The 14,535-nt window shown below is 48.8% G+C and overlaps 1 protein-coding gene across 4 annotated transcripts in view; it reads right to left on the reverse strand.

Moving 5' to 3' along the window:
• Positions 1–14,535, reverse strand: part of LOC105182029 (nephrin) — a 254,625-nt gene that overhangs the window by 22,342 nt on the left and 217,748 nt on the right. For all 4 annotated transcript variants that reach the window (XM_025302282.1, XM_025302281.1, XM_025302284.1 and 1 more), the window contains one exon: positions 7,289–7,419. In XM_025302282.1, the coding sequence (XP_025158067.1) occupies positions 7,289–7,419 (131 nt within the window). The remainder of the gene's footprint in view (positions 1–7,288; positions 7,420–14,535) is intronic.

Consider the following 14,535-nt stretch of genomic DNA (forward strand, 5'->3'; position numbering starts at 1 on the left):
AGAGAGAGAGAGAGAGAGAGAGAGAGAGAGAGAGAGAGAGAGAGAACTCCCCGAGTGACGGAACATCTCTCCTCTCGTCGATGCACGATCGTACGTTCTCGACGAGAAGAATTACAAAGCGGTAGCCAACACGCGTCTCGCGGAATATAACGTTGAAGTAACGTTAAATTCAGACAGCGGCCGTAAATCGTGCGATATCCTCTCTTCCCCTTCCTGTTGCGCGCGCGCGCGCGCGCGTGCAAAGTTTCTTCCCGTATAAGCATATATATATATATATATATATATATATATATCGATAATGTACGATGCGTCGCGTCCGGCGAGAATTTCGTCAGCGTTGCCGCGCGCGCGGGTGATTTTTCATTGTATTTTCACGGCGAGCTGAAATATACATCGATATCGAATTATTTATAGCGTTTAACAGAGTCTCGTATTCCTGAAACGCGCGCGCGGCATCGCTAATTGACGGCGATTCGATTGGGTCGTCGCAAAATGCGAAACGCCGCCTGTAATACGGATGGTAATGATGTTACACCGTAGTCGCGATGTAACGCTCGCCGCAATGCTAACGTAATAATCATGTTCGCCGATTTCGGATTTATATTCCGGTTGACCGAGCTCTTTAAACGCGGCGTTCGTGCCGACGCGGCGCGGCGCGGCGCGGCGCGTTACGACACGGCACGGTGCGGTGCGACGACACGAATGCGATGTAACGAAATATCGAGATATCAAATAAAGTGACAATTGTAGAGCCGCACGCACACCGGCGTATTAAGCTGCTACGTTTAAGTCCGAAATAAACACACACTCGCAAAATATAAACGTCGCGTGCGCGGCGATCGAGTGATTTGAAATGGAGCGCGATCCGCCGCACTCCAGCGGGTAATCTCCCGGACACGAGCGTGTCCTCGATCAATCTTTTTTTGTCCCCTCCGCTGCGGCTCCGAGCGCGCGGAACTCGCCGCGACCGTTGTTGGCGGAACAATTAACGTCGGTAACATCGAACTTGCAAGAGAGCACGACGCGGACCGTGTTGCAGGCGGTCGGGCTGCAATCAACAATGCTAAATTATACAAGGGACATTAAACAATCGACATAAACAAGCCGGAATTACAGCGATGTAATCGCGCGCGCGATATCGATAAAACAACGCGAAAGCGGCCGGCTATCCCGGCGAAAGGCGCGTCCAAATATTTGTTCGTTCGCTCTTTTAGTTTCCAGGTGAACTGCCGGCTGCGAACCGATCTGCGGAATGAATCGCCGTCATTCGCCTGGGTGCTCGTCTATCCGTGTGCGCGATCCGCCCGCACGTTACGCATATATATGAAAAAAATATTCTCGCTCGGGACGTTCGTCGAATTTCGCGCGTTGCCTCGCGTCCCGTTCGCGTTTGCAGCGTTTGCTGTGAGATTATTTTTTTACCAGCCGAAGATGCTCCCACCGGTAGCGCTCGTCCCTTCGTTGCACCGTGGCCGGATTAAAGCGGCTCACGGAATCACGGAGGAATAACGGCTCGCGCAGCTTCGTCGCGGGAGATATACGCGACGGTGCGATAAACGCGATTACAGTTACTTACTCTTCTTTTTCTTTTCTTCACTTGCGGTTCACGAATCGTGACCATGGTAATAGTAAAAATGATATAAAATGACGATTGTTGATGATAACTGTAATAGTAATAAAATAATATACAAACGATTATATGTGACTATATAATGGCAGACTGAATAATACAATAATAATAATAATAATAATAATAATAATAATAATAATAATGATAATAACAACAACAATAATAGCGTTTCTCGTCTGAATGACGTTTCGAGCCGACTGACTAGGTTTGCAGTTAATACTGAATATTTGATAAAGACGTAGCTAGATGCGAGCGGCGGTCGTTGGCATGAGCGAGTCATCGCAATTTTCGCGAATACGCGAATCTCGGCAGTCGCGCGTAGGTACACGCGCGTGTACCATCCGGTTGCGAGCGCAATGAAATTTTTGTCGCGCGAACGTTTTTACGGATTGGTAAACCAACGGCGACCGGTGAATCGTGGGCAATTTATCGGTTCGGTTCGACGAGCAGTACGGGGACGCGCGGCCGGGGATGCGGGCGGGAGGTGACAACGGGTGCTCGTAAATTTACAATAATTTCGACGAGAGTGCACACCGACGCTCGCGGCCGCACGAATGGGGCTGCAGACATTCCAAATTGTCCTTGCTTCATGGCGAAAATTCCGTTCGGTTGGACGACGAACTTAGTATCTCTCTACCAGCCTCCCTCCTCCCTTCCTCCTCCCTGAGTATGCAATCGCGCCCTCGAAAATTCATCGTAACCCGGGTCGAGCTCTTAAATCGCCGCGAGCGCGCAGAAATAGCGAATAACTATATACGAGGTTTGATGAAAAAATTTATGCAGTTTTTTAAATCACAAAGAAATATTTATGTTTTTTCGAGTCTTCTCAAAATACTTCTGAAATGCAAGTTAGCTCCTCCAGCAATTTTGCTTTAGGTCTTCAATGGTCGCAAAACGTTATCGTCTCATGGTTTTCTTATCCTTGGGAAGGGAAAAAAGGTGATCTTCATTTATCATTCTTCAGCGATTTCTTTACGACGTAGCTTTTGTTTAATATTCAAGTTCCATTTCGGGACGAATTTCGCTGCCACTCTCATGCTCAGAACATCAGAGAAAATTGTTTCGCATGAACCGCATGAGATACCTTCAGCAACTTCTCTAATAGTGATCCGGCGGTTATGAAGGAATTTTTTCTTCCTTAACTTTTTCCACTTTTTCATCTCGATGATTGATGTGCTGCTCGTAAACAAATTTTAATATATATTCCTTGATCGCTCATTGCAAAGAATTAAAAAAAAATCGCTGAATATACAAAGACACAACTTCCTTAATTGGCTGTCAAATCTAAAGTACGGGACGAATATGGCTACACATTGAGACAAATGTCAAGGACAGGTGCATCAACGTGACAAAAAGAAAGTTTATCAATCGGACAAATTATCACGGTAATTTAAAAAATTGCATAAACTTCTTGATCAAAGCTCACATGTACATCATGTATATACGCAAGAACATATAGCGCGGTAATAACCGATTCTTGCGAGCTGCGAGCGAGGATCAAACGCAGCTTTGAGCGACAAACCGGAGGACAGCCGCGAGGAAGCGTGCGATTCATTTTTCCAATCATTTCCTCCCTAAAGCGGAAAGAAGCTGTCTCCCCCATCCCGTATTTCTAGACGCGAAGATCTTCAATTCAAAATAATTACCGCCGCTCGCTCGTTTCCTCTATGTAAAAGTTGTCCAATTAAAAGTTCCCCTCTAGGATTCACGACGGCATGGCGGAAGGAGATTCACGACGGTGCCGCACGAGCGACACCGAAACGTCGCTCCTCGATTTCCTTGCGCGATTCGCCAGATCGTTTATCCGACACAAGCCGCCTCCTCCTCCTCCTCCTTCTCCTTCTTCTGGCCAACTCTCCCTCCTGGCCGTCGCGTCGCTCCCGGCGCGGCGTGGCGGCACAGGATCCGACCGGGACGATAAATAATTCGCGAAATTCTGTCTGAAATTCCCCGGAGTCGCGTTACGGTATCCTGCCCCTTCAAAAAATTCCCGTTCCCTCCGGCTCGTACGCGGCTCGCTCGCTCGCGCGCGACACGACTATCCGAGGGAGAAAATCGCTCCGTAAGGGCGGCCGCGAGAGGAGCGACGGGCCTTCTTTGTGTCGGATCCTTCGTCCTGCCTCTTATAAGTTTAAAGAGGACAGTCAACATTCTTCCTCTCGTACGATGGACGTTCGTCTTTTCGTTTAAATATGCAATAGCGTTGCGCTGCTGGAACGGAGACAAACGATCCGCGAAATTGTCCGAAGTTAAGAGTACGCGTAAAAGACAGGGAAATAGAGAGCTAGAGAGAGAGAGAGAGAGAGAGAGAGAGAGAGAGAGAGAGAGGAGGGGGGAGGGTAAGAGAGAAAAGGGAGCAAGCAGCTGGTAGGAAGTTGCTTCCTATCTGAAAGAGAGAGAGAGAGAGAGAGAGAGAGAGAGAGAGTCGCGCAATTCCGTATATGTTTCTCTTTACATCGAGGTGAGTTATGTTAACCCTTAAGAGGCTTACCGAGGTTCCGCGGGTATCCCGCAGGGTCTCGAGCGCGTTGAACGAGCTCGACGTTCTCGTGAGAACTTCTTTCTCGCGTTGTTGCTTGCGTCAATTTTTGCAAGTACTTCTCCCAGCGCTTCCTCTTTCTATTTCTCTCGGAGAGACAATAGCGAGTCGTGAAGTGCATCTCCTGAGTGTCAGACAGATTCTCGGAAAATATTTACACATTATGTTACTCCCACTGCTTAGCTCTGAGCTCTCCGAACGATCAGCGTCGAATCAGCGCGATCGGTCAACGATCGGCTCGTGCCGACGCGACGATATCGTTGCGATATCTAACGAGTTTGTCTAGTAGCGATTGCCTCGAGCGAGGACAGTCGGCAAGTTCTGTGGTAATTGGCCTTGTCGAGGATTAACTGGTAACTTGCTCGAAAAACAATGTAGATTTGCAGCTGCGACAACGCATCACGTCGCTCGACGTCGTAAGAGCGGAACGACGTCGTAGCGAGTAAACTCGGAAACGCTCGCGCAGGATTTCACCATCTCGAGGAAAAGACATAGACTGAGAGAGCGGGAGGGAGAGGGTCGGGGGGAAAGCGAAAGAAAATGATGGAGGATGTAATCCCGCTTAAGAGGTTTAACTTTCACGGTCCTCGAGTGACCAAAGATGAGAACGAATCTGCACGGGCGATACTTTCGACGATCGGTCCTGAGCGAAAGAGAGAGAGAGAGAGAGAGAGAGAGGGGGGGCGGGGATATATCGCGTAAACAGTGCCCTTCCATAAGAATGGCCGTTCGTCTTGAACGACGGAAGGAGAAGCGGGATTTTCTTCATCGTCGTTCTCTCTCGTTCTTTCATTGCGGATACAACGGGGGCGGTTCTCCGTGTAGAAAGAAACGAGCTACATCGATGTTTCGCTGCGAGTAACGCGATCGTTTGCGCCGAGTACCGGCGATTACCTGTGAGAAAAGACGCTCGCTTTGAGTGGTCGTTCGGATTCATAAGTACGCGAGTCCGCGAGATGTCATCCGCAGATTTAAAACGAGCGAGGAAAGTCGAAGAATGTTTCAATGGAATTGCGAATGGTCACAGACACCCCTCCCCCCCCCTCTTTCTCTCTCTCTCTCTCTTTCTCTGATCGCCGCGATTATTCGCGGCTAAGATCTCATCTTGCCAACTTTGGCGATTCTTCTCCCTGTAAATAGCAGTTCGCTGCGGCAAACCGTTCCGGCCCGATCTTTCTTTTCATCGTCCCGAAGATTTCCATGACGAGAACATTCACGCGCGTATTCTTGATCAACGCGTTGAAGATCGAACTCGTGTACACAAAGGCAGCGCTGAATTTCGCGAAATTTGCGGGTAACGACCGTTCAAAAGTCCGATGTGCGCACAAATTTGCCGTACATCTCGGAAAACTATATTTTCATGACGTTTTGCGGATATTCAGTCGCACTGTTTTTCTCTTCCTCCTTCTCCTTCTTTCTTTCTCTCTTTCCTTCTTTCGCTACGTACAGGGTGTCTCATAACTAATGTTGCAGAGCTCGTGGAGACATAGAGCGGGTTAAGACAAGCATAAGAGTCCTATTTGCGAATCCGTTTTGCGAGATTCGCAATAATTATCGAGTGTATTAATCAATCGTCAGACAGAAGTCTGACGAGTGAGCGCGCGCCGAAATGGATGATTGGAGAAGCGTCGCAGCCTCTCGGGCCACAGTGCGGCCCAATCGATTTAGCAACTATTGCGGCGAAACGTAGGAGCGGCGAAATGAAAAACGAATAGCTACGCGTTGTCCTTCCCCTCGCCGCGCACCGGCAACAGTTGCTGGGATCGACTGGGCCGCGCTTTGTCAAAATGGCCGCAACGCTTCTCCAGTCATCTATGTCGACGCGCTCCTGTTCCTCAGAGTTCTGTCATTAATATCTCGATAATAATCGCGAATCTCGCAAAGCGGCATGGAACTTGTATGTTTGCCCGAAACCGCTCTATGTCTCCATGAGCCTCCTCTGCAACATTGCTTATGAGACACCTTGTATGTATGTTTATACACAGACTGGGACAAGCCTCATATTTTTATTCTATTTTTATATTTCAAGCAGACCGAGAATGGTCGCGTCGCGCGCTACTCATCCGCGCGCGATGATTCGCGTAATCTATTTCGGCTAATGCCGCATGCGTCGAATAGCGCCGTAGGCAGATGAGCCCGATGTTAATGCCGGACGGAATAGGCGTACTAATTAGGGGATATTTCATTAGGACGCGCGTAAATAGCCGCGGTAAAATCGCCTCAGAAATTCCACCCGGTGGCTGTTCGCAATCGTGAGCGTGCGTGCGTGCGTGCGTGCGCTCGTGCGCGCTAAATAGACAAACGCGCGCGTGCTCGCGTTTATCCCGTCACTTTTGTCCCTTCGAAATTGATGCCGCGGCGGAAGTTGGATTGTTAATAAGCGGAATTTGCAAAAGCCGCCGACAAGATCGCGTCGCTCGGTACACAAACAATAGCGTTGCACCATTGCACGCCGCTATACGCGAGCATCTCATCGTCGGCAACGGTCACACGTATCTCGCGCAATTTAGGACAGGTTAAAGGGTCACGCTGAAGATGCTCGAGCCCTCTATGCCCGGCAGGTCGATCGCAACTAAGACAGATTCCACCAGGTCCAGGTCGATTATGACCTGACGGATCGCGCTCGCTCGCGAGTTGCGTATCTCGTTCGAGGAGAATTAATCGCCCGTGATGATTGAGATAATATTCAGATAATTGAGCAAACATTATCGATCAGCTTCTCGGCTAAGCTGTTTCAAGTGCTCGAGGAAGCAATACTTGCGGAAGAAATACATGCTTTCAATTCCTCACTTTTCTACGATGGCGAATCATTTTCATAATTCTCGTAGAAATGAGCGAGGAAGATTTTTCAGATCTGTCGTTGGGAGCAACGTTCTTGAGGAATTTTGCAAAATTGCGTAGATCTGACGTTTCGTGTTCGCGAGAGCATGCACGCGCGGGAGATTCAACGTACAATCGTAGGGCACGATGTATCTTTATGCACGAGCGCGTAATCCCGCGTCGACCGTGGATTTCTCGTGCATAGTCCTTGGCCTGCGAATCGTTTGCGATTTACGAGCGTACGCGACCGCAGATCTGTCCGTTTGAGCAAAAAAAGAAGTAGTTGATATAGCGCCTACCTCGTGGAACCAGGTCAGCTTGTACGACCTGGGATTCGCCCTGACGTTGCACTCGAAGTAAACGTCCGAGCCCTCCTTGATGTCCTTCGGGTTCAAGGTGGAGCCCATCTTCAAACTGGCGATAGGCGCGACTGCAATCAGAATGGCAGATCGAACGTTCAGCAAGATGCTTGTCGGTTCTTTCTTTTTTGTTTTCGTTTTTCTTTTCTTTCTATCCCGCTTGACTTCGCGGGAGAATCATCGGTTCGTGAAAATGGCGCTTCAAACTCCCAAATTCTAGCTCTGAATTTGGCACGATTCTATAACAATGATCGATAAACAAATAACAATAAATTATTTTCGACATAATATTCAGTGTGAGCCTACGCATGTGTCCGTGTGTGTGTGTGTGTGTGTGTGTATGTGTGTGTGTGTGCGATAGCAATGTCGGGTCTTTTAATACATCCCGAGCACGCGAACGGTCGTGGAAAAAGGCCGACCGCCGCGAGCGTATCGAGCGTGACATCGCTGGTAATTTATAAACGTCGCTTTGACACAGCATTATTTATGAACCGGCAGATACCGGAGCGCGCACACGGTGCAATAATGTGCGGATATAAACGCGCACCGGCGTTTAATGAAATCTGCATTTTCGGCGGAGCGGAGTCAAAGCGCATAGTAACGGCCGTCTGTGCGCTACTCCGGAATTTTTACGGCACGCTTCATTCTTTCGCGCAACAGAGCCGGCTCGATCGAAGTCCCGCGTACGATGCGTGCGCGAGACTTGGTTGATTCGAGAACGATAACGGAGCGCGATGATTAGGATGCGGGATTTTTATCTCGTTAACGAATGCGCGTGCGTCCGTCTCACAGCCATTGGCTGTTGGAATTTGCATAATGCGGAACAACCGTTTCTCGTAGATCAGGTAACGAGTGCAAAATAAATTTTGCGCTCGAAGCAAAATAAACTTAATTAGCATGAATGTAAACATTAAAGGGAACGCGCATTAATAATGTACAATGCGTCTCATCAAAATTTCGTCCGTTAATTCTATTCACGGAGCCATTTGGGCGGGAAGAATGTAAAATTCGCGTGCGCGACAACTCTTCAATTTATTTTAATTAATTATAATTACACAAATTCCGTCGTGAAATTAGCAACGCGGACGTACGAGTTATATAGGCTGCTCTCGTTTAATATTAATGCGAAATTCCTCCGCGATGACTTTTAAATATTTATTGTAATTCGGCTAAAAAATATATGGGGCAAATTTCCGGACTAATTTAATAACGCGACTGCGTAAATCGTTCGATGCTTTCATTTACAGTGCGAACGTGAAATTTCGTAGTAGCTTTCCGATTCAATTAATTAGCTTCACTAGAATGGGAATTAAGTCATATTTGAGCCGCAGCGAGAGCAACAATCGATAACTGCGTCCTATCACGTAATGGGATAACGTCATTTATATATCACTACATCGTAAATAGGATTTTGATGTTTGAGAGCGAAGAAGCAAGTTTAAAGCGATTCTTGAAACGTAACTCTGTGTGCAAGCCCGTTCGCGTTTAAATGATAAAGTGGGGCTAATTTAATGGACGTTCCCTTGGACGGCGCCGAGGAAAATTGCAAAGAAATTGCAGAGCCGCGGCGGCTGTCATTGATAAATACTTCGATCACGCAGCACGGATATTCTCGCGAATGTCCATGTAATATTCGCAGCGGCAGCTTACAATCGGCTGTAATAATTACGCTGCGCGCAAATCCGTGTCGAAACTTTGGCTCCGTATTAATCCTGCAAATTCCATCGAATCTGAATGGAGAATCTCATACTATAATTTGCCGCCGCATGTTCGTGGCGCAAAGAGAGACGAACATGTTTCAGAATTACTTAATATTCGATAATGACATGTGATACACGAGCGGAACGCGTCGCTCCACTTCGTTCACAACCTTATCCGGCCTGTCTGCCGGCAGAAATATCATTCGCCATTCTCGTCGGCGTAGGTATCTTTCCACGTGCGAGCGGAATATTTATAATAGTCCGCTCATGTATAATTTTAATTACGAGCGTTGCGTATCGGTTTGCGTCGGCATCGCGTAACACTGCAAAATGGTAATTGCATGTTAATTCAATCTAGTTGCGCGATACGGGAAATGACCGGTGAGAACCACGAGAGAGAGAGAGAGAGAGAGAGAGAGAGAGAGAGAGAGAGAGAGAATGCACGTCGATAAACAAAGTGGCATTGATTCCCGAGCGATCGTTTCGCTCGGAGATGGACAAACATTATACGCGCTCTTCTTTCTCTCTCTCTCTCTCTCTCTCTCTCTCTCTCTCTCTCTCTCTTTCGATATTTTCCTTTGATTTCCCGAGGTATCGATTTTCGCCGAAATGAGAAGAATATTATTTTTCAGATGAGAGAGAGAGAGAGAGAGAGAGAGAGAGAGAGAGAGAGAGAGAAAGAAAGGAAGAATGATAGAAGGGGAGGAAAACCACTTTTAATTAACGTGACTTTAATAAAACGCGGGTTAGATCGACGGGAAAATCGACGGTCTAGCGCGCATCGCAAAAAACACAAAGTCTTGGCTGCCTCGCGAGAAATCAGCGAAGAAGTACGAATAGTTCCTTCTCGTCTTCTTCCCGACCGCCCGAGAAATAATCGCAGGAAAACATGCCCTCGATGATCGTAAAGACGGTTTACGCCAGTCCGTTGATTGAATAGCAACAAGAAGAAAGCCTGAGACTGAATTAAATCGTACCGGCGACTCTAGCGCGAGAAAATGCGAGAAATGTCCGAGCAGGACGAGAGGCAAGCGAGCAGCACGGTATGTCGTTAATTATATTATCGGAATACTTGTGTACATCGTCGCTTCGTTGCGTCGTCGTCGTTGTTGTTATCGCCGCCATCGTCGGAACGGGAACGATTTACGGGGGAGGGAATAAAAAAGGAAAAGAGAGCCCCGTTCCAAGGACCGCGCGTTAAGAATTCCCGCGGTGGTGCGCGCTCGTCGTTTCGTTTCGTCGCGAATCCGCGAAATCGCGTTTGCGTCTCTTCTCGCGCGATTGCGAACGTGGAATCTACGATCGCGTCGCGCCGCCGGATTACAATACGGTCGCGGTTGTGATATTCATATCGGTGACAGAGCTGCTGATTACATCGACGAATACGATCGTCGTACGCGCGCGCGCGCAAGAGAGAGAGAGAGAGAGAGAGAGAGAGAGAGGAAACGCGACATTCCGGAACGGAGCGTAATCTCGAAATAAATCTTACATCGGCATACATCGCGCACCCGCCGCGCTTCGCCGGATTGCGCGCACATGTTGTGAACACGCTCGATATAAACGCGCGTGCATGCGGCAACACGCAATATGCAGCAACCGGGCGATGCAGCCGCAGCAGCCGCGCTTCGAAATTCGTAGAATACGTGCGTCCTCGCGCAGCAACCGCATCCACCCTCTTCTTCTTCGCAAGGGATGCTGCAAGGAGGCTGCTTCGCATGTGCCATTCGGAGCGTACGAGCCACGTCCGAATCCTTTCGGCAGCGAGTCTTTTGTCCACCGAAGAGAGAGAGAGAGAGAGAGAGAGAGAGATTTTTTCGAGGTCAAAGAATTGTCTCTAATTAAATGTTGACGTTATATTCACAAAATATATTTGTCAAAATGTTTATTGTGCCAAAACGAGCGCGCGCCGGTCGCCTCTCGTAACCGTTAATCCGGCATGATTTTTATGCTGGGCTCAATTATCCTTGCATTTGCTCTCGACAATCATGACAATTCGCGCAACGAAACTCGTGTGTAATCCTGCCGCTTGATTACCTCTTGACAGATTTGTTCGTTTCGGTGTAATTACGCGGATATATACCCGCGCGGTGTAGCGCACGCACGCATACCGACACACACATCGCGAATCGTCCGATTATTTTCTTTTTACGCATGAATTTTCATATTTCTCGCCAACGTCGATCTACGTCGATTCTCCGTAGTGCAGCTACCCGATGCATAGCTCGTACACCTGATGGCATAATGTCGTCGTGAGAATGTCGTGTACTCGCTCGTTTCCCTTTTAACGCGGCCGCTTCCTTCATCCGCCTCCCTTTCTGTCCTTCTTCTTCGTCCCGGTTCTTTCCCCTTCGCCGCGAGCGCGGCGGTCGATCGACATTATCTTGACGAAATGGATTTTTAAACGGCCCCCGCGTTGCTGCACGCTCGTTGCATTTCCCATGCGCCGTCGCCCGCCCGAGCGAAATTGCCCGGATGATTGGTTAGCGGTTTCCGATCGCGCTCACGATCGCACCTCCATAGAGCGATCGCGCGCGCATCTAGCAAAAGCAACACGGCGAGCAATTATCGAGCCGCGTCGAGCATTTTCATTTCTGCGGGACACTCGAATCCGCGCGACATCCTGTCTCTGTTTCTCTCTCTCTCTCTCTCTCTCTCTCTCTTTTTTTGGCCAAATATGCGCGGCGTCGCACGCGCGAGCGCGTATCTGGTTTCGTGCAAATCGCGCGAGCGGACCCCTGTATTGAATTGTTCGGCGTCGTATTTATTCTACGCCTCTGGGGTGCTTTACCAAAATAACACGCGGTTGGAAATATGAAAAACGGCAGCGCACTGCGCATAGAAAATTCCACGCAGATTGCTCCTCTTCTCGCGCGTAACGCGCGGATAATATGCAGAATCCTTCCGACAAATTCGCGATGGAATTCTATCCGCGGAGCTGGCAGGGAGATGCGAGACCTTTCTTGCGCGTCGAAAACGTCCGCGAGTATCAGCTTTTAATTGGCTCTTCTCCGCTCGGTGATCGACAGATATGGAAGATATAAAGAGAGAAAAACGGAGAGATTGAGATTTATTTGATGGACTGGCCTGAGATCAAGTGGAAGTGGCTCTCGACACGAGCAACGTTTCGAGAAAAATCGCGGATACACATAACGTGAAAATATTTGCCGGAAGCAAACCGGGGAGCTACCGAAAATCTCACGCCGGCGCGGCGATCTCGAGGATGCGCGCGCGGCCATTCGTAGCAGTCCCCGGTGTTATTTGTCCGATAATGTAACTCTTTTCTCTTCGGCGATGGATAGATAACGACGGTCCATCGCTGGCGAGCGTCTCGAGCGATCGTGCCGGGTTAAAGCCCGCCGCTCGGATAACGGCCATTGTTCGCTCGGATACCCCGTGGAGCTCGCGTGGGCCACCGCCACTCCGGGCGAATTCGATTCATCAAAGTTCTTGCCAAACGAAAAGTCCCGATAAGGACAGAGGGCGAGGAGGGCGCAAATGAAAAAAAGTGAGAATAGCGGAGGAAGACAAAGTGGGACAGGCTGGAAGACCGAGTGGGACAGTGTGTCAGGTGTGAGTGAGCGAAGAATTTATTGTTCCGCGAGAAAATCTGATTTCAGTGCGGGAAAGGGATGAAAGTATTATCATTCTTTTAAGGCAAACAGTCCGCGCCGGGGACGAGGCGCGGGCCCCGCGGAGTTTTAGGAAGAAAAGTAATATAGATTGAATGTGTAAAATGTCAACTTGGTTCTCTCGCATTTAGCGGTTTATACGCGAGTATTAAACGAGGAATATTTTACGAGGATCGTGAGAGGGCGCGGCGCGCGCGCTATATATATTTCGTAAAGGGAAGGAGAGAGAAGGAGAGAGAGAGAATAAGAGAGAGAGAGAGAGAGAGGGGGGGGGAGGGAAAAGGAAAAAGAGACTAGAGACGCGATAATGGCTTATTAAAATTATTCGGCAAAGAGATGACGCATAGCGAGCAATATTAGAAGAGCGTGTGTGCGAGACCGTCCAAGGAAGCTGAAATTTAAACCGGCGCAGGCACAACGGCGGCGGCGAAGAGGGAATTCACTTGGAAGTTACGAGAAACGGGGACGAAGAAGAATGTAATAGGGGCAGCGGAAGAGGCGGAGAAGGCGGAGAAGACGAAATGCGCCGAGAGGCAGGCTAAGGTGGGGGAAAGGGTAGGAAGGGAAAGGAAAGGAAAGGAAAGGAAAGAAGATGAATGTCGACGAAGTAAGAAATGTCGACGAAAAAGCGCGTGTGCACGCAGACCGGCGAAGAAGATGCAGTGCGGGAGGAAGGAAGGAAGGACGAGAGCGGTGTGTCGACGAACGCAGCGAGAGTTTGGCGAAGACGCGAATAAGACGAAGGAAACCGAGTGAGAAACGGCAAGAGGTGGAGAAACAACAAGAACAACCGGAGCTACGAGCAAGATGGAAATCTTGCGGTGAAGAAAGATAGATTAAACATTCAGACAAAAAAGGGGAAGAAGAGCAAGAAGAAAGGGGGGTTGGGAAGAGAGGGAAAGATACACTCGAGAGTCAACAGATACTTGTTGGACAAGTATCTTGTCTTGAAAATTGAGATCTAGAATGATGTGCGGTGTATATCGTGTCTCGAGTCTGAAACCGTATCTCGATTACAGTTCGTCCGCTCGTTCGTTGCAGGTCCCCTTCGAAAGAATACTCGAGACGGTCTTAAATTATTCCGTGTATAACGAACGGCACTGCAGAGTGATTATCAGAGTAGCAGCCGTACTGGAGGAAATGGAACCTTTCATACCCCTTCATACCGTATCGCGCCATATCGTATCATATAGTCGTGTTTGAAATTACCACGCTTTGCGAAAAAATCGGAGGAGGGAAGAGAAGTGAAATAAGTTGAGAAGGGAACGAATGGGACAGAGTTACACCGAGACGAGGGTAACGATAAGAAATGAGAGAGAAAGAGATAAAGAGAGCGAGAGAGCGAGAGCGAGAGAGAGAGAGAGAGAGAGAGAGAGAGATCAGAGAAGAGATTTCCGATCCGCCGAGATGGATCTATAGCAATCGTAGCTTCGTGATATGAATTCTGCAACGTGTGCGATGGATCGGCGCGATATCGGCCGACGAATTCTTTCCCGGCTGCTTGTCTCATCGCGCTCTGGATCCGATTGATATCGACGCTCTGACCCGCACGGATTTTCGGGAAGGCTCCGAACAATCGATCCGTCCGATCTGGAGGGATACACGTCGATCTTGCCGAGTCGACGAGCCGGGAACGAGCGGCCGAAAGCACGGCGGTTTCCAATGGGATAACGGTCGACCTTTAGGAACTCGATCGTACGACAGATCCATCGTGAAAGAGACGCCGCTGGAAATGGGATTTTTCGTTCGGGGAATTTAAATCGTTCGGCAATTAAATGCGACTTTATACTCGGAAATACACAAATATAGAGAAACGTACCGAACTGGAGAGGATATATCGCGATCTACAAAAATATCC

Source organism: Harpegnathos saltator, unplaced genomic scaffold, assembly GCF_003227715.2.
Source record: "Harpegnathos saltator strain DR-91 unplaced genomic scaffold, Hsal_v8.6 scaffold485, whole genome shotgun sequence".
NCBI lineage: Eukaryota > Metazoa > Arthropoda > Insecta > Hymenoptera > Formicidae > Harpegnathos > Harpegnathos saltator.